General features: G+C 44.7%; 1 protein-coding gene across 1 annotated transcript in view; it reads right to left on the bottom strand.

The window, feature by feature from the left end:
• The window catches only part of LOC138498459 (fibrocystin-L-like), a 1772245-nt gene that overhangs the window by 1374465 nt on the left and 378383 nt on the right, over window positions 1-19397 (bottom strand). The window contains exon 13 of the mRNA XM_069622209.1: window positions 15190-15279. Coding sequence (XP_069478310.1) covers window positions 15190-15279 — 90 coding nt within the window. The remainder of the gene's footprint in view (window positions 1-15189; window positions 15280-19397) is intronic.

Here is a 19397-nt window from a genome sequence, read left to right as displayed (position 1 = left end):
ATAAGACAATGAAGGCCGCTGTCCTCACGAAGTTCTGTAAGACCCTCAAGCAGTACCTTACGAGCTTTAGAGAGCTCACCAAGAAAATAGGACACACCTTTGAGGTGTTTGCGCATCAATCTCTAAAATATCTAAATGTATGGGTTGCAGGTAACAAAGTTGACACATTTGAGGGTAGGTTTATTTATTTGCATTTGAGAGTATCTTTCAAAAATGTCAGACGTCGTTTCACCAGCATTTAGTGGTCTGAGATGCCTGCATCCTCTACACCAAGAGGTTGTTTTCTGTGTGTGGAAATGACACATAAAAAAGGGAGAATCAGCTTGCAAGGGGAGACCCAAGCAGGCCATGGTAACTGTTGGACAAGAGGAAGAGGGGGATATAGAGAACATGGCCATCTTAACATATGAAGTCCTACTAGGAAAGGGAGTGGCTGGAATTTCCCTCTTTCTTAGCTGGTTCAGTACCGGGTCTTTGGGTGGACCACAGTTCCCACCAATAGCCTGTGTGTCCATAAAAGGGGGAACGATCTCCCACTTTGGGTGATAGTGCTGCGAGTATCACAGATGTCACGCGACAATGGATGAAGTACCTTAAAAACTGGTAAGAGCGTTGGATGATCTGACATACTGTACCATGGCAATAGTGGAACTTATTTGTAGGGGTGATATCTCCCTACACTGCATTGCAGGCAAAGGCTTCATTCCACTAGGATGTCTGTTGGGTAATGACCTACCTGATTTAGACATAGTCGATGCAGTCACTTGAGCGTGAGCAGCACAGGAGGAGGCGCTTGAGGACCAAGGCCCTGAGGTTTCCTCAGCTGGAGAGTGTGAGAGACCGGTCTCACCACTAACTCTCAGTCCAGGCTGAAGACCCCTGATGCTACTACTCTTGTGAGAGAGGGCTCAGTGGCCCAGGAGGTAACTATGGAATCAGCACTGGATGCAGTGATCTCAGGGTTGTATGCAGGCGCATAGGAGATACTTCAGATGGTAGACAGGGAAGTTTCAGATCTATAGGGCCTGCCAGAGCTGCAAGTGTTCTCTTCACCTGTAGTCCCAGGTCAGGTTGACTTTTGCTAGGAACTGAGGTACTGTCCCACTCTGGTGAGTCTGTGGAAGCAGACATGGGAGCATGGGAGCAGGTGCAGTGCTGAGGACCTGGACAACTCCAAAAATGGAGCAGGCACATAGCAAAGGTCCTGGCCATTTCCAGAACCAGGAACCAGTGCAATGGGCAAAATAACCCTGGTGCTGCAGCCTCTGGAGTCCAGATCTCCACAAGTTAAATGTTCAAAAAAGCAGTGGTGAGGCGCGCACTCCAATTCCTGGCCAATATATTACCTGAACAAGTATCCAAAAACAATCACAGGGTTAAATCCCAAAGTGTCCAAATTATTCACCAGGGTTATTTTGTCCTACACTGGAGAGCCATAATCATGGTTTTCCCCCCTCCCCCTGCTAAGGGTATGATGTGTGTTTTGGAGGGGAGTCTTTCACTGGTCACCTGAATTTCTTAAATGGCTTCACTACATCGACCATAATTCCTAGAGACAGCAACTGCATTTATATTGGTTTCACCTGAATTGAATGGCAACTGAGCCTCCCTGATGAGTATTGCAGATACGAAAGCGCTTGGAGGAGTACAACAGTGCAAAAAGGGAATTAACCCTGTGACCATTATTGAGATTTAACCCTGTGAATATTTTGGACACTTTATGATTTAACCCTGTGATTGTTTTTGGATACTTGTTCAGGTAATATATTGGCCAGGAATTGGAGTGTGCGCCTCGCCCCTGCTTTTTTGAATATTTAACTTGTGGAGATCCGGACTCCAGAGGCTGCAGCACTAGGGTTCTTTTGCCCTACACTGGAGAGCCATAATCATGGTTTTCCCCCCACCCCCTGCTAAGGGTATGATGTGTGTTTTGGAGGGGAGTCTTTCACTGGTCACCTGAATTGTTTAAATGGGTTCACTACATTGACCCTAATTCCTAGAGACTGGAACTGCATTTATATTGGTTTCACCTGAATTGAATGGCAACTCAGCTTCCCTGATGAGTATTGCAGATACGAAAGCGCTTGGAGGAGTACAACAGTGCAAGAAGGGAATTAACCCTGTGAACATTATTGGGATTTAACCCTGTGAATATTTTGGACACTTTGGGATTTAACTCTGTGATTATTTTTGGATACTTGTTCAGGTAATATATTGGCCAGGAATTGGAGTGCGCGCCTCGCCCCTGCTTTTTCTAACATAAATGAACAATGTTCACATCAAAATAACTCAGGAGACGACGTCCAGCATTAACAATTTAAGACCAGCTTCGCAATTAAGATTAATAAATACAGAAGCTGACTTAAAAAGAAAGCAAAACGACATTCTGGTCGCTGAATTACCGATTGTGGAGGACAAACAAACAGCAACAGAGTTCCCTCCCTCGCACAAAGAGGATATATGCTCTTCTTTTAAAGTAGTAAAAACACTCCAATCCGATTGAAAATACTATACAGTGACTGTGTGTGCAACCACGAAAGGGGTGAAAGAATTGATTTTGTTCCGTTAAAGAAATGCCTCTGTCCTGAAGATGGCTAAAAGAGGAAAATGGACACTAGGGTTAGTGTCTGATTTATATTTTCTGCCCAAATATATGTAGACAAATCCAGGGGATAAAAACAACAATCCCATTAGAGAGGAAAAACAATTACTCCTCTTCCCAAGCAACGGCTATCTGGATGATGTCTTGATAAAAAGCTCAACTGTGGAGGAACACATAGCGGAAATCCGTTATGTTCTGACCCAGATGAGGGTTGCCAGAGCAAAACTGTCCTTCCAGAAGGCACAGTGGTGCAGGATCCATGTCAACTTCTTGGGACATGAAATAACTCCTGAGGGTCTCTGTCCCCAGGAGAAGAAAGTGGAAGCACTATTAAAACTAAAAGACCCTGCAACTCTGTGTGAGCTAAGAAGCCTCCTTGGACTGACTTATTACAGTAGGAAGTTAATTGAGGACTACGAAGCAGTCACAGGACACCTGATCCATTTGTTGAAGGGGGGGTCAAGTGGGAGTGGGTGTTACGCTCAACTGGTTCCCACAGGGGCGTTGATCAGACCCGGACAGCTGCGGTCTCCACCAACGTGATACGTAGTGCAGAGATGACAGTCTGGACTAGCCCCCTAATCTTGTCTGCTGGACTCGTAGAAGTATTCTCCTGCAAGTGGAGAAAGGGATTTAGCCACCCATGGACTTTAGTGATGGCCCCCCAACTGTTCTCGTTCTCCCCACTAATCACCTCCGATATCCCCTCTTGGTAACCTCACCTTATGTTTTTAAATGATGAGCTCTCCATCCTGCATGGCATGCAGGGGCGCGTAGATTCCAGTTGGTTCACTGGTTTGAAGGTACTGGAGGAGTTCCGGAGGAATATTGACTCCAGTGTCCATAAAGTTCAAAGAGTTCAATATGTCCGATGTTCACTCTTGTTCCATTCCCTCGTTAGGTTGCAGTTGGGTCCAAAAGATTATTGCCTGGAGGCAGCTGATGGCGTTCAGGTAAGAGTCTGTATTACCAAACACTGTCCGGTAAAAGTTGCATGAGTTTAACTTGCTGTTTTCTCTCCCTTTATAGGTGCAGCATAGGAAGATGTGACAAATTAAAGGATAATACCTCCGGTGGTAAAGCAGGTAAGCCTATGGTGGCAAGAGATTGTCTTTGTTGGTTTTCTCGGCTCACTTTGTTATTCCTTTTGTTTTCCCCCCAGGTGCTGGGTTTCGACAAAGAAAATGATGGGGGCAGCGCCGAGTCGAAAGATGCGCTGGACTCGCGAGTATAACGTGGCGTTGCTGCTGGTGAAGCGACGCGTGCTGAAATAATGTCCTTTCCAAGCTCGGAGCTGTGCTGGGTCCGGAATCAGGTAAGCAATCAAATAATGTCTGTGATCTAACCTCTTCTCCTTTCTTTTCTTTTTGTCTAGGAGCTCCGGATTCGAGGCGGGCGTGGCAGAAGACTGGATGCTGACCTGCAGACACGGTGAGCGTTACGCTGCTGGATGCAGAATAACACGAAGCATGGGCTGCTGTTCGGGTGTGGTTTAAATAGCCTGCAAAGTAGTCCCAGGTAAGAAGTTCCCCAGAACCGCACCCGAGTGAAAAATAGTCCCTGTAATAAAATAGTCCCATCCAGGCCTCATATTGGCTTGGACTCATTTGCAGCATGGTCTGCATAAGGTAAGTAAAGTCTATGAGCCTGGCGCCTATGGCGCCAGGACCGATTTCTATGATGAGCCTGGCACCTAAGGCCCCAGGACTGAATCCAAACGGCCCCCTGCCGGTGTTGTTGGGGTTTTAATAAGTATCTGGATGCCTGCTCCCGGGGCTGATCGACTCGATCCGGATGCCCGGGGGTAGGCATCATGACAGTGGGGTCCAGAACAAGCCGAGGCAGTAAAACAACTCAAAAGAAGTTTCTCACAAGCGCATTGTCTAGTTTACCCTGTCAAAAACAAGGAGTTCTTCTTGGAGACAGGGTTCTCGAATACATGCTTGACAGCAGTATTATATCAAAAGCATGACAAGGTCAATAAAGTCATCTCCTATGTAAGCAAGACTTTATCCTCTGTGGTGGAAAAATTCAACGATTGTGAGAAAGCACTCCTGGCAACGGTGTGGGCATTGAAAAATTACCGCCGGTTCATCCAGGGGGAACACATCATAGTGGAGACTCCACACCAGCCTTTGCAATTCCTCCAAAGCAACAGAATCTGGGCAGGAAATGTGAGTAATTCCAGAATTACTTCCTGGATTCTGTCCATGAAAGGCTTTCCTGTGGAGGTCAGATATGGCCAAAACAAGAAGAGCCCCTCGCGCAAGGTCTGGCTGACTTGCATGATTGTGCGAGAGAAAACTGTCTCGAGGAGGAAAGACTCAAAACCCAGGACAACATGGAGGCATACTTGAATTCCCAGCAAAAAGTCTATGAAGAAGACAAGTGCGAGGGAATGCTCACAGTTTATGTGGACGGGTGCTCCTACCATGTTGATAACAATGGGAAAAAAGAACTGGTGGCCAGCGTTGGGAAATCCTGGGTGAATGATGCCCCGGAACCCTCCACTCGATACAAAATCGATCCCCACAGTAGGCAGGTGGCAGAGCTGATGGCAGTTCATCACGCCATCCTCACTGCCGTCCAACACCAACTCCATGATCTGGTCATAATCACCGACTCAGATTATGTCCGGAACGGGTTTGTGGAGCACCTGGTTAATTGCAAAACCAGAGGCATGCTGTGTGCTAATAACAACCCACTTAAACATGGCAAGCTAATACAAAATATTAATGGTCTGGTCACCTCTAATGGGATGGCCATCTATTGGAAAAAGATTAAGGGTCATTTCAGAATAGAGGGGCCAGACAAAACTGTGAATGACCTAGCTGATCAGCTGGCCAAAACCGGAGCCATCCAGGGAGATCTCCTTGAGATCAAGTCCCTGTTGGGGGAAATCCAGATCACTGCTGTCACTAGGTCCCAGACAAATGCTCACAATGAACTCTCAACTGCCTACTGGAGTAAGGAGACAACCAGATGCTGATTTAATCACGGCATAAAAAGGGGATCTGATTATTGGAATATTTTATCAACACATTGAGGACCCTGAGAACTTTCCTCTGACGGATACCGATTACATTGGGAAAGAGGACCTCAGGGTGTTGATGAAAATGTTCTGAATCCAAGACGGTTTCTTGGTAAGGAGATCCATCTTTGGATGCGACCAGTGGGTGGTACCTACCTCATTCTAAAGCCTGATGGTAAGTCACGCCCATGATTCGGCCACAGCCGGTCATCGGGGGTTTCATACTACTCTAGAAATCTTGCGGGATACTGTCCCCACATGGGGCAGGACCTCAACCAATATTTGAAGGGGTGTCTTGTGTGTGCACAATTTCAGCCAAGTTCACTCACACACTGAGCTCCCCTCCAGAAGAGGAGGATGACACTGCCTTGGTCAGATTTACAAGTAGATTTCATCGGGTTATGATTCGCTCCTCTAGGGGGAACAAGTACATGTTAACAGTAACATGCTTGTTTACCAAATGGGTGGAATGTCTCCCGGACCCAAATTGCAAGGCAGAAACAGCAGGTACCCTGATGATCAACCACATCTTCTCGCGTTTTGGCCTATCCCAAAGGATTGAGTCAGACCGAGGAAGTCACTTCACCAGCGAAGTGATGACAAAGATGTGGGAGATACTTGGGGTAAAAAGGAAACTTCATATTGCATACTGCCAGTCCTCTAGTGGGGGAGTTGAGAGGTACAATAAAACAATTGTGAACATTCTAAAAAAGTTTGTGGCAGATTCTGGGCCAAGAAGGGACATCCGATTACCACTTGTCCTGATGGCCATTAGATCTACACGATCTTTTGCGACCAAAATGTCTCAATTTGAGCTAATGACTGCACAAGGGATGGTGCTACCTCAGCGTCTGCTCTACAGAACACAAGAGCAGACACTGATAAACGCCGCCACAACCCATTAATATGCTGATAATCGAAGAAAACACCTTCAGCATGCTTTTGCGTATGCTCAGCGGAATCTGGAAAAATCAGCAGAGGGGATGAAGACTCAATATGACTTAAAAACAACCAACAAGGAATACCAAGTAGGAGATAGGGTCTACTTGTACAATTTTTAAAGGAACTAGACTAAGAAGAGAACATTTCTCCCCTCCTGGCATGGCCCTTTTGAAATTGTAGATAAAATATCACCTGTTGCCTACAGAATCTGCATCCCCAAAGGAGAGCTGTCGGAAGAGAAATGGGTCCACATTAATCAGTGAAAGAGTTGTCATCCCAGGCATACTTTGCAGCTGATTGAGGAGCCAAGGGAAAGTCAATTAGAGGGGACATCTGGAGAATGAGAACAAGAAAAAGGTATCTCTATCTAACAGGGAGTAATTTTTTTCATTACCATTGCAAAAAGCGATTACAAAAACATGGCATAAATATCGATAGTTATCTTTGCTTTGTTGAGGAATTACTTGCTGAAATGGTTCAAGTACAGTAATGAATGTAATGTAATGTATGTGTGTACCAATAATGTCAAATTTCCGGGAAGACAATCAGTGGGAACATTTTGAAACCTGTCTTTATTTATTCACTAGTTAGTACCGATTCCATTCCTTCAAAGACCAATGAGGATCTCCCCGGGGACCCAGAAAGGGAAGGAAGGAAAGGGGCTGTCGCTCCACACTCCAACGAAAGACAAAGGGAGGATTGTGGCGTACCACTCCCTGATGGAAGAAGGACTCCACCAAATGAACCCCACTTTGCCCTACTCTCCCTCAACAAGAAGTCTCGGGAAAGTCGGGGGCGGGATCTGTGGGGTACATTTATCCACCCAGCAGAACTCCCCTACATCACCAAACTGCATTTTCAGAAGCACCAGCAGAATGGCTGTGCTGGCCGTGTTGAGCACCATTGCCTTGCACCAAAACGGCACTGCGCTGTCTTTGACAATCACATATGGGGCGAGATGCAACAGGGAAAACCCCGAGAATGGCTGCCAGTGTTTTCCTTATGTACACCGAAAAAAAGAATTGAAAAGCAGCGCTGCTATGCTGCCAGCTTCAAAATTTCCCATTGAAAAAGGAAATATTTCGCATTTAAAATGACTGCGCCCTGATGCTCTTTTCCACAGTTTCAAGAGTACACAGTTTTGTTCCAGTGAGACCCAGCTATGTCCATCCATATGGTTGTGCCCCAGCAAAAGGGGGCATTTCTCACTGAATGACAGGCTGTGTCAGGCAAGATCTGTGAAATAACAAAGAAGTTCACTCCAAGCCGTACGGAAAAACGCTTGACTTTGCAACAAAATATCACAGCTAAACTCTTCAAAAGAAGCCCTATCTCTCAGTGCTTATGTCAGTTTCTGTGGACTCTTCCCTTGAACAGATTTCTGTGTAGGAGAAATTGCCTAGGGCTACAAATAATGTTCAGAATCTAGATATAACAGAAAACCGCATTGTGATGTGGCAGCAAAGGAAAATTAACCATGTGTAAAAAATGTATTTTTACAAACAAGGAAATGTCTGTTTCAAAGGAAGTTGTTGAATTAAAGCCCTATCCTTGCATAGAAAAGTGAGGGGGGGTTTGTTTTAAAACATATGTAGGATATTTAATTCCAAGAGTTTTGTGATCTGGTTTAGGAAAGAAGAAAATAAAAAAATGTGCTGAAGCCACAGAACAGGTTTTATGTTTTTCCTCGCCTGGCTTCAAAGGACTTTGCTTCCTGGGAACAGGGTCTGCCTCCCGTCAAGTGGACCAGCCCCTGGGGCATATGAATAGGCAAGGGTGGTGGATCTTGCGTCCTCGTCAGACTCTGTGGCAGTGCTCCAGCCTGGTATAATGGATTTCTGGGACACATAGATGTGACTTTTTAGCAGCACATCCCCTCAACCCAAACTGGGGAGTTTCAAAGGCAACTCCAGAGCAACATTGGGAAGTATGCCTTTTCTTACTCACCGTCCCCCCGTCCCCTTGCGCCTCTTCACGCTTCCGTTCTTCCAGCTCCTGGCCCCCTTACATTGGAAATCTTTACCTCTCTCAATCTGCTCCATTCCCACCTTCCGTACCTCCTTGAAATCTCTTCTTCTCCACTCCCCGTCTGACCTCCTTCCCTATCATCGCTCCTCCCCTACATCCCTATTCTCCCTCCTATCCCCTTCCTATCCCCCCCTTCCCTTTTTTCCCTCCTCCTACCCCCTTGGAAATTTGAATCCGAAAATTGAAAATTGTTATTTCATCTTCCCCTGACTACCTCCTCTCTCCCTTCCTCCTAACCCTTCCCCTCACCCACTGCCATCTAGGTTAACTGTTCTACATATTGTTTCATTGGTTTGTTTTATGACTGTAAATATGCTTCTTTCATTATCCTTGTATCTTGTTGTTATATTGTAAAGCGCTTTGGATTAAAGCGCTATATAAACCTAATAAATATAAACATTGGCAAGACAATACTGGCCATTTGGGGCAAAAGACTGTTTGGAATTAATAAACGTTAAGACTTTTGTTTCTGCAACCAGAAGATGCGGGAATGCGACAGTTTAACAGTTTAAATGTCACTTTTGTGGTATTAAAACAAGATGTTGTAGCTTTCCCTAGCAGGTAGGAGACACAAACGGCAGAAAAATGTAAATCGTGGTAAAAGTATACTTGGTGTAACTTTGAAATTTAATGCAAATGTGCTTTGTGATAATAGGTACACATATCGAAAATTGTACAATTTTAGGTGAACCGGTTCCCACTAGAAATGTGAAAGATTATTAGAATGGCGAAACAATATCGTACAAATGTGGGAATTGGAATGACATGTTCATTGTAAAATCTGGAATCTGCCTATGTGATTTTCAAAAGTGCCACAACTGTAAAAATGTGCAATTTATGTAATAACTGATTTTGGCTAAACAAACTGTGGGAGGCCCATGGGGTTGTAAGAACACACCATAAAAACTGATGTCATGTCCCCGAAGTCCAACTGGCTGACAGGTAGGCGGTAACAGTCATCCTTGACCAATCCAGTTGTTAGAGGCATGTCAAGCCAAAGGTCTGCCCCCATAGTAAATCTTGTGATGTCAACTGCCTTATAAAAGGGGGAGGCTCACAGAGACAAAGGACACACTCTTTTGAATTTTCCAGCTCCTGCATATCCAGATATTCCACATTCATCCTGCATGATCCCAGATCCCACTGCCAGGCCAGCGCATAGATGACCCTATCCAGGTAGGACCATTGATCCAGAAAAACCCCACTAAAAAATCCCAATAACTCAGGGAGAAAGGGGAAACGTGGCTGAATCCTCATTTGGATTATCCAGAACTACCTGCTTGCCTTGCTCCCTGTCTTATCCAGCTGAGGTGCAGCTGTGCCGTGACCAGACCTTTGCCTAGCTGTTTTCTTCTAGGAGAGCACGCCGCTGTGACCAATGACCAGATATAGCCTCACTGTCCAGAAACTCGGTCCGCTGTCCAAAATACTTCATTCCAGTGCTTGATGTGAGTATTTCCCTTCCCCAACACCCACAAACTGCATCCTTTGCTTTGTTACCTTGTATTAGGTCCAATCTGATAGAAATCCTATAACTGCCTTAGCAGAAATCCTTAAAATTGTCAGAATCCTTTGTGTACCTTGTGTAGGAAAATCTGTAGTGATCTCCAGTGTTAGCGCCCTTTTCATTTCAATGATGTCCTTGTGTAAGTCCTTAATACTATTTTTGTTAAATAAATTAATTCTCCCTAAAAGAGGCACACTGCGTGAAGGGGTTACAACTGCAGCTTAACCTTCTTATTCACGGGACCATTTCTCTTTTCTAGCCACTAAAATCTATTTTAAGTGAAACTTGTCATTTCCTTTCCAAACTGATTTTCTCTGTCAACTGCTTTTATTTTTAAAACCGAATTTCCTTTCCCAGTGAAAATCTCGTCCTGTCATTAATCTAAAGTCACTCTTTCACTTTCATATTATTCCTGTGATGTATATCTGTCCCTTAGCATAAAAACTCCATTCCAATTTTGTTTATTCCACTTTTTAAACCGTTTTGACATTTAAACCTGTGAAAGTAAGATAATGCAACTTTTCCACGTGTGATTTGCTGCACTGTGTGTTCCTTCCAAAGTTGATTTTCTGAACGTATGCCCGTTGCTAATACATTGCATTGTAGTTTATAATTGTTCTGACTTCTTAGAGACAGCCATACGCGTTACAACCTTATTCATTCAACCGCACATGTAAAACAAATATTTACTAATTTCAGAACAGCTGGAGGAGACCAATGGAAAATAGCTTTAAGGAACATGTTTGGCCATTTCGAATATGTAGCCATGCTGTCTAGTTTCTGAAATTCTCTTTAGCCCTTTTTATGGAGTTTGTAATGCATTGTAACCGGATGATGTCCAAATGTAGTTTTAAGGTATGGAGGAGACTGTTCTGGGACAAAAAATGTGGTGTTTCAATCATCTCGGATAAGTCAAAGATTAAACTTTGGTAGAAGTTTAGCAAAGTAACTGTTATAGATACTTGCCATTTCTGATCTACTTGTACCTTCTTTTGGTCCATCTGTATTGCTATTGTTGTGAGAAGATATGCCGAAAACGCAGTCTCCTCGGTATGAAAATGCCATTTTACTAACTAGCCATACAATCAATGTTGTCTGAAGCACTGTTCAACTGCCAAATTCCCCAAGACTCTCCGTTCTCACCAATTAACTTTACAGTGGGACTGCTGACATATGTTGTGCGTGCCAGCATCATGGACATGTTTTACAGTGTCAATGGTGATACGTATTGTGGGCACAAGAATCATGAACGTGTTCAATGACAATGTTGTTTATTTTGAGCACAAGGATCATGAAAGTGTTTTACAGTAGCAACGATGACCAACATTGTGGACACAGGCATAATGAACATGTGCTTACTTTGGCAGTGCTGCTAGATTTTATGGACAGGAGCATCGTAAAAAAAAAGGTCCAGTGTACATTTGGTGATCTGGCATCATGCAGAGTTCGCTGTAGAACTAAATGAAAATTTATGGTATTTTATTAATTTGTTTGCAAAATATGTGCTGTAAAAATGCCCTTTTTTAAACTATTGTTTTAAAACTATTTTTCAAAGGGAGACCCCCACTATGTTGATACAGGCTCCCTTTCTATGGATGCTTACTTGCACTAATTCATGAGAAATACGTATGCCTCCACACTGAAATTATTTAACAAATGTACTGGTCAGTGGCAACATTCAAGATACATAAAGATAGATTACACTAGTACCTTCAGTTGGGATGAAATCGCACATCCCAGAGAGGGTTAACCCTGATGGTAGTGATATGTGGGCAAACAGAGGTGGGTAAATAACAGCAATGGACATATGGTATTCATAATGGGCTGGAAATCATTGCCAAAGAAAAGGCTAAAAGGTCCATAGTCTGAATTCCATTGGGAAAAAGTGGGTTCCTACTTGAATCTAGTGCTAGCAATGGAAATGGCAGACACTGTAAATGTTATTTATTGAGTGTGGACCTAGCTTCGAGAAGAAACAGAGTGCTTTGCAGAGGTATATAACAATACAGAATCTTATTTGAGGGCTTTTCAGAGTCACAACAGAACAGATATACAGCAGGGGGTAGGATATAGAGGGACACAGATGAAGGGTACAGCTGTAACCGGGTGGCAGGGAGGAGAGGGGCAAGCAGTGTCTAGTGAGTCAGGTGGTGCAAGTTGCGACATGATGGCCTAGGTGGTGAGGAGGAGAGACTCTTTGAAGGGGTGGGTCTTGAGTTATTTTTGGAATTGTAGGAGCGTTGGGGCGAGTCTGATGCTGATGGGAGGAGGTTCCATAGACTTAGAGAGTAGGCAGAAAAGGCTTGTTTTCTGGTCCCTTCTTTTTTACAGCGGTGGATTTCAAGTCGGCACGTGTCCTGTCTTCTGGTGGTGCACTGTCTGCTGGAGATGCTGAGTTTCTCTGCAAGGTAGCTGGGTGACTTGAAGCGACTGTCTTATACATGACGCAGCAAGAATTGAAGGTGATTTGTGCATGCAGTGGAAGCCATTGAAGGTCGATGAGGGCCAGGGGGATGTGGTTGTATCTGCGTAGACCCTTGAGGAGGCATTTGGCCGCACATCGGACACTTCTCTGGGGCACAAGGGAGGATGACAGGAGGTATTTGTGGTGTGCACTGCCCCCCATCCAGGTGGCATAGGACCGGGGCTCGAACAGTATATCTAAAGCTGTCTGGACGGAGGAAGGACTTCACTTTCCGCAGTAGGGAGAGCTGATACCAAGCTGTCTGAGTTTTCTTAGTTATGTGTGTCTTCAAGGAGAGGTGTTTGTGGCTGGGGAACCTGACGGATTTAGCATAGGAGGTGAGTCCTCAGAGTTCATGGTTTATAGCCCGATCTGAATGTCTGGGTGTTCGGTGTTGTTGGTGAGGAGTAGGAATTCGAGCTTCAAGTTTGCAGCGGGCATCCACTGCATGGATGAGTGAGAGGCAGGTTTTGAGCCTATGGATGTCCTTGATGGAGTCGATCTTGAGGTATTGCTGTGTGTCATCAGTTTATTGGTGGATGTGGATGTTGGGTGTGGCTAGGAGAGCTCCCAGCGGCTCCATGTATAGATGGAGCCCTGTAGGACTCTACAGGTGAGGGGTAGCAGTGGCCATCTAGAAGAGTACATCTGAACAAAATGCTGGTGGTTGGTGAGGTAGGACTTGAACCAGTGTAGGAGAAGGTTGCTGATCCCCCTGCGCCAATGTAAGGTGTCCATAAGAGAATGTTGGTCTACTGGTGTGTTGGGTTCCACTGGCAGCTGTCAGAAAAAAATATATCTTCAGCTTGCACTCCCAGTGCCAGTAGAGGGGTCTGGCGAGTCATTGGGCTGCCCAAACGAAGGAGCTGAAGCAAGACCCATTTGTGGAGATATCCAGAGTGTCATTGGAAGATTTGTGAGTTTTCGTGGATCATTGGTAGTTAAATAAGGAGGTCACACAAGGTGGTATCCAAGTGGATAGATTTACTTAGGCCAGTTTCCAGTTCTTAAAATGCACACTGAGAGGTAAATTCCCTCAAAGCCAAACTTATTTTATAGTTAGGCAAAAGGGAAAGATCCAAGCAGTAGAGACCACAATGTATCATAAAATGACCTAAACTACTTATTTTCCTTGATGTTAGTAGGGCATGATGTGTTGCTAGTGTGAGGGTTGTGGGAGAACAGGTTGGTGGGCTTCCAAGGAGGATGTCAGCAGATGTTTGGGTTGAATCCGACGTGGGGGCTCCAGATCAGGTCCATGTCCTTGTTGCACCCATACGTTCAAGCTTGCATACCTCAGATAGCAGCATCTTCATCCCATCAGTGTCTAAATTGCCTACACCTGGCCAGCCCTCCACTTCTCAATTACCTGCTTCTTACGCTCTACATCAGAAGACATCTATAGATGCAGAGCAGATACCTCATGTCAGATTCTTAAAGCAGGCAGGCACCACACCTCATTGCTTGGCTGCCATGTCTATAGGATACAGCAGTATAGCTTGACTTATGTCTCAGCAGCAGCTTAGCAGCAGTTTTGCTTTTCAAGTGGTATTGGTGCACAGTGTAGGCCAGAGGGTCACTACAGCACTGGTTCTTCATCCTTCACAGACGTGCAAAAGGAGCAGCACAAATGCACCACCTCCTGACAGCCGCTCTAAGGCTGCTCCTTGAAGTATCTCCCTGTTATCACTACTCTAGATGCTAGAGGATTGATTATATGGATGGTCTTTGAGCGTCTCAATAATGATGAATATTAATACCGGGTTAGGTGGGTGTGGCGGCCTGCCAGCCAATGAGGAGACTCAGAATATGGTCTTTAGCACACTGGGAAATACCTTGCATCAAACCTCCTCCGACAGGGAGGCTACCATCTTCCCTCGCCGGGTAGCAGGAAGTGCATTCCCCCATGCCCCCTACCCATTCCTCCCCACTCCCCTTTTCCACATCTTCAACCCCACCGCCCCATCCCACTTACCTTTTTCTGCCTCATCCCTCTACGGCGCTGGGAACACTAGTGTTCACAGCACGTCGACGGCACGCGAATGGCCACCATGGAAAGGGAGAAGGGACTACTTTCTTCCCGATCCATGGCACCCACCTTTTTTTGTAGTTTTTTCTCAAGTTGAAAAACAGTGAACACCCCATTTCTCAACTCAAGAAAAATAAGTTATTAGTACCCCAGTACAACGGGCCAGGGTACTAATAGTAATATTAGTGCAGGCTTTTACTTTGGCCTGTAACTGATGCTCCCCCTCTAAGGGTTCTATTGCTTAAATAATTTCAGATTTGTATACAGAGTTTCATGCTGGAGTCCTTCTGCTTCTAATTGATCTAATGACCGGTGCAATGCAATTACTAAACAATTTAGCAGTAGTCAATTCATTGACCTTGCAAAGAAAAAAAAAGCTAGGTCGATCCTGTCAGAATTAGTAGCAGCGTCCTACATCATGAACACGGATGTCAGACCAACCAATGTTCTCACTGATTTATCTTGCCATCTACCTATATGACTGCCATAGACAGATTTCAAATTGAGGCATGCACAACATTAGGAAGACAGGAGAGGTGAAAGCAAACAATTTACAACATAACCACCAGATGTATAGACCACTTACCTGGAAATATTGTTCTGAAGGTGTTCTGCTTGGCTGGCATTCTGCAAGTTATTGCACTGTTTGTTATGTTGAGAATTTCACAGGTCTGCCCTACGGAAATCAGAAATAACAGAAGTCTTAGCATTATTTGTATTTTCGTAAAGTGTGGGTGTGTGTGCGAGAGCACGTGCGTGTGTGTTTGTGTGTAAATCACTGGCCAGATACAAAAGGAGGACAGGTTAAAACATTAATTTACCATACCCAAGCTTCAAACAACCTATGCAGCCCAAAAATAGAGACCAGGCAAAGGCTCTCTAGGACGACCACCAACTCCTATGATAGCTTGGCTAAGCTCAAGGTTTAGCCATGCCAGGGGAGCTTGGGGAATGCAGCAGAAGAGGAGCACAAGCAACAAACTTATTGGATAAAGACTGAGGGCATTGCAAAGATTTTATAAACGTATTAACTAGATACTACAAAAGACTGAGTAGCTTATTGAATAAGTTCATAGCAATAAGGGCTCCTTTCCCAATATGGCACTAAAAAAGGGCAGTAAAAGAAATGCAGCCATGTTTTATGTTCCACCATATTACAAGTTTGGAGGGAAATAAGGGGAAATGCTACCAGCAGACAAGTCCAGCATCATTATAGACAGCATGTTTAAGGCATCAACCCATTTCTATCATATAAAGAATGTGAATAATCTTGCTGGTCTATCTGCTTCTCAAGGCAGTGGGCCACGACACCACAGCAAATGCCCTATTTAGTCTCTCTGATTCTGCAAGAAATTCAACCATTATGGACACAATCTTGGACAATAGATGGGGGGTAGGAATCGTCAAAATATTGCTGCTCCAACACCCATCATTTGTTTTCAGTTGTGCCTATAGTTTCCTGGATTGCCTGCAAGACCGCATATTCGGAGGACATCACCACTCCCCAAATAATAATATTGAATTATTGCCATAGAATCTATAAATTCAACATGCTACCTGGAACTTCCTGTTCAGGGTGATGGAGTATTGTGTTTTTTATCACTAATTCACAGTATATGTAACTTTAGTTCATACTCTACCCATTGTTAAAATATGCATCACCAACATCATAACTTTCTCCATAGAGCACCATGCAGAGCCGCCCCGTCACACATACATTTTGTCCTTGCAATAGAGTCGCTAGAGGATTTGGTGAGGCTGTGACATGCACACGGGATGATAGACCTTAGAGTTTATTGCTGGAAGATAATGTCACGTTATGCAAACACTGATCTAATGTTTGTTAAAAAATCATTAACATTAAGAAAGCATTAACTTGGAGCTGATCACGTGGACATTCTACTATTCTACATTCTGCACAATACAGTGGTAGAGAATGTGTGAAGCCTGTGCGCATGGGTTAATATGTCAATGACTGGAGGATTAAATAGGCAGTTGTGCAAAATTCTGTATGCATTTTTCATCTTAAGCGCATTGTTCTAATATATATTTTTAATTGAAATTTGAGCACGGCGAGGTGTCGCTGCGTGGGTTCCTCCCAGGCTCAGTAGATGCTCTAGGGGTTTGTGATTGGTAACCAACCGAAACTTTGTACCCCATACGTATGTGCGGAAGTGATCCACGGCCCATGTGCATGCTAACATCTGCTTTTCAATTGTGGAGTAATTGTTTTCTGATTTTGAGAGGGCCTTGGACGCAAACGCGAGAATATGTTCTTCATCGATCTTCTTTTGCGTGAGCGTTGCTCCTATACTGTATGTGCTGGCATCCGTGGTAATCATGGTCTTCCATTGAGGATTAAAGGGTTGTAGGCAGGGCACATGCATTATTCCATCCTTGATATCATCAAATGCTTTGGCTTGTATGCCTCCCAGTGGTATTACGCGCCTTTCTTGAGTAATTCTCTCATGGGAGCAGTGGTCTCTGAGAAGTTTGGTATGAATTTTGCGTAGTATTCTGAAAGCCCCAAAAACGATCTTAGCTCTTCTTTGCTGGTTGGGGGAGGCGCCTTTACGATTGCTTGCAGTAAGTCTTTCTTGGGACTCATGCCAGCCTTGGATATGGTGTATCCCAGATATTCTACTTCATCCGCCTGCAGTACGCATTTGTTGTAGCGTAGTCGCACTCCTGCTTCTTGCAATTTTGCCAACACTTTGCAGAGAGCTGCATAATATGTCTCCATATCTTCTGCACACATTAATATGTCATCCTGGAAGTAAGAGACATTACCGATGTTTTTCAAGAGGGAGTCCATCATGCGTTGGAATCTAGAGGCCACTGAGGACAATCCAAATGGCATTCTTGTGAATTGATACGTTCCAAATGGTGTGATGAACACCGTGAGGGGTCTGCATTTTTGATGTAAGGTGAGTTGGTGGGAGGCATCCCTCATGTCTAATTTTGAAAATATTTTAGCCTCCTTCATGAGCAAGATCAGTTCATTTATGCTCGGTAGGGGGTAACTGTCCGCCACCACCTCCAGATTTAGGCTGCGTAAATCCATGCAAATGCGCAAGTCGCCGGTATGCTGTTTCTTTATGAGAACCACTGGGCTGAGCCATTCTGAACACTCCACCATCTCTATGGTTCCTTCCGATAGCATCTTGTTGAGCTTTTGTTGTAGTGCAACTCTCGCCATTGCCGGCACAGGTCTCTGCTTGACTGGTACAGCTCCCTGTTTTTGTTTTATTTGTGCGCATATTTTTTGATGCGGCCAGTCGTGTCTGAAAACAATTGTGGCAAATCTTCTTTGCTGATTGAGGTGCCATTTTTGTTTATGGACAGGACTTGTCCCTCCATGCTGGGTTCGAGCCTGATTTGCAGTTTGGCTTAGTCATCACAGTCTAATACTGGTGGTCCATTTTCTGCAAGATACACTAAGGTTCTGGTGACCCTGTCCTTGAATTCCACTGTTGCTCTGACGTACCTCAAAAGATTTACACTGGCACCTCTGTACGCCGTCGGACTGATGTTTGGTTTGTAGGCTTTGACTCTTTCTCTTCCCACTGTCAGGAATGGAGGTTGGGGCAGACGTGGGGTGTTGCATTTCGCATGTTAAAGTGCCTTGGGAGCTGCGGGAAGAAAGGACTACATTTCCCAGCAGCCTTAGCGTGCATCTGTAGTCCTTCCTCGCGCGCGCTGCCAGCTGCCTGTGATTAGGGACAGCTTATTAGTCGGCAACAGCATTATGCAGGTGCAGCTTATTTTGGGAGTTCAGCGTACTTACGGTCGGAGGAAGAAGGAGTTCTCGGTGTGTTTCCCACACTATCATGCTGACAGACTGGGGACAGAGCTTATTTTCGAGCAGGAAGACAGAAACTTTACTGCGACCTCCATTTGGCAGCACATTCTTCGTCCAGGTAGTCCTGTGGGGCTCCCGGACTAAAGATAAGTACGGGAGGGGCTGGAATGAAGTCTGGTTTGCTACGGTCTGAGTCATAAAAGCAAGAAGCCCTTATGAGGCGCCCAGGGGGCATTTATTTACGTCTATGGTTTATGTGCTTGTTTGGAACTTTTGGCCAGAAGTAAAACATGAACTTTAAAAGGGATACTGCAAAGTGGCAGTTAGTACGAGGAGGATATGGAATCCTCGTATCTGGAAGTTATGTGTGGGAGAGTCACAAGTGTTTATGGGCTGATCTAGTGTTGCTAACTAGATTCTGCTGTTGAATATGTTTTGTGTGCTGTTACGTCTTGCTTATGCTTGCCTAAGAGGCCATGTGTGCGTCTTACCATGTTGGGAAACTTCCCATTTGTTTGTTTCATCTCGCTTATGCTAATATGTTATCCATGTGTCCATTTTAAAGCTATACACGTATCCAAGTGTGTCTAACCAGGAAGGAACAGGAGGCAGGTTTATGAGGAGGTTTTTTTCAAATCATGTGTGTGTGTGTGGGTGTTGAGGCACTCAGGTATTAAGTTAATGGAAATGCGTGATAGGTTCATATAGTCTGTGGCAAACATGGTGGGAGGGGTCAATTCATTTGGCTTCTGTGGTTCGGGAGGGAGTGTCGAACTCTCTTCCCTTACAAAGTGTGATTGTGACACCCACCAAGTTTTTGTATAAATTCAAGGGTAGTATGGTGAGGTCGGAACCAGAGTCTGCCATCACTCTTGCTTCATGGCAATTGACTTTAATGGTGCAGTGGGCCTTTTCCCTCTGAGTCGTGACGCTGTTCACCATGAGAACTGTGGCGCATGCTTCTTCATCTGAGTAGGACTCACCTCTGCCTT

This window comes from Ambystoma mexicanum, chromosome 5q, assembly GCF_040938575.1.
Source record: "Ambystoma mexicanum isolate Mex_15411 chromosome 5q, UKY_AmexF1_1, whole genome shotgun sequence".
In the NCBI taxonomy this organism is placed as follows: domain Eukaryota; kingdom Metazoa; phylum Chordata; class Amphibia; order Caudata; family Ambystomatidae; genus Ambystoma; species Ambystoma mexicanum.
The sequence above is the reverse complement of the archived record's forward strand: the minus strand, read 5'-3'. Positions and strand labels throughout refer to the sequence as shown.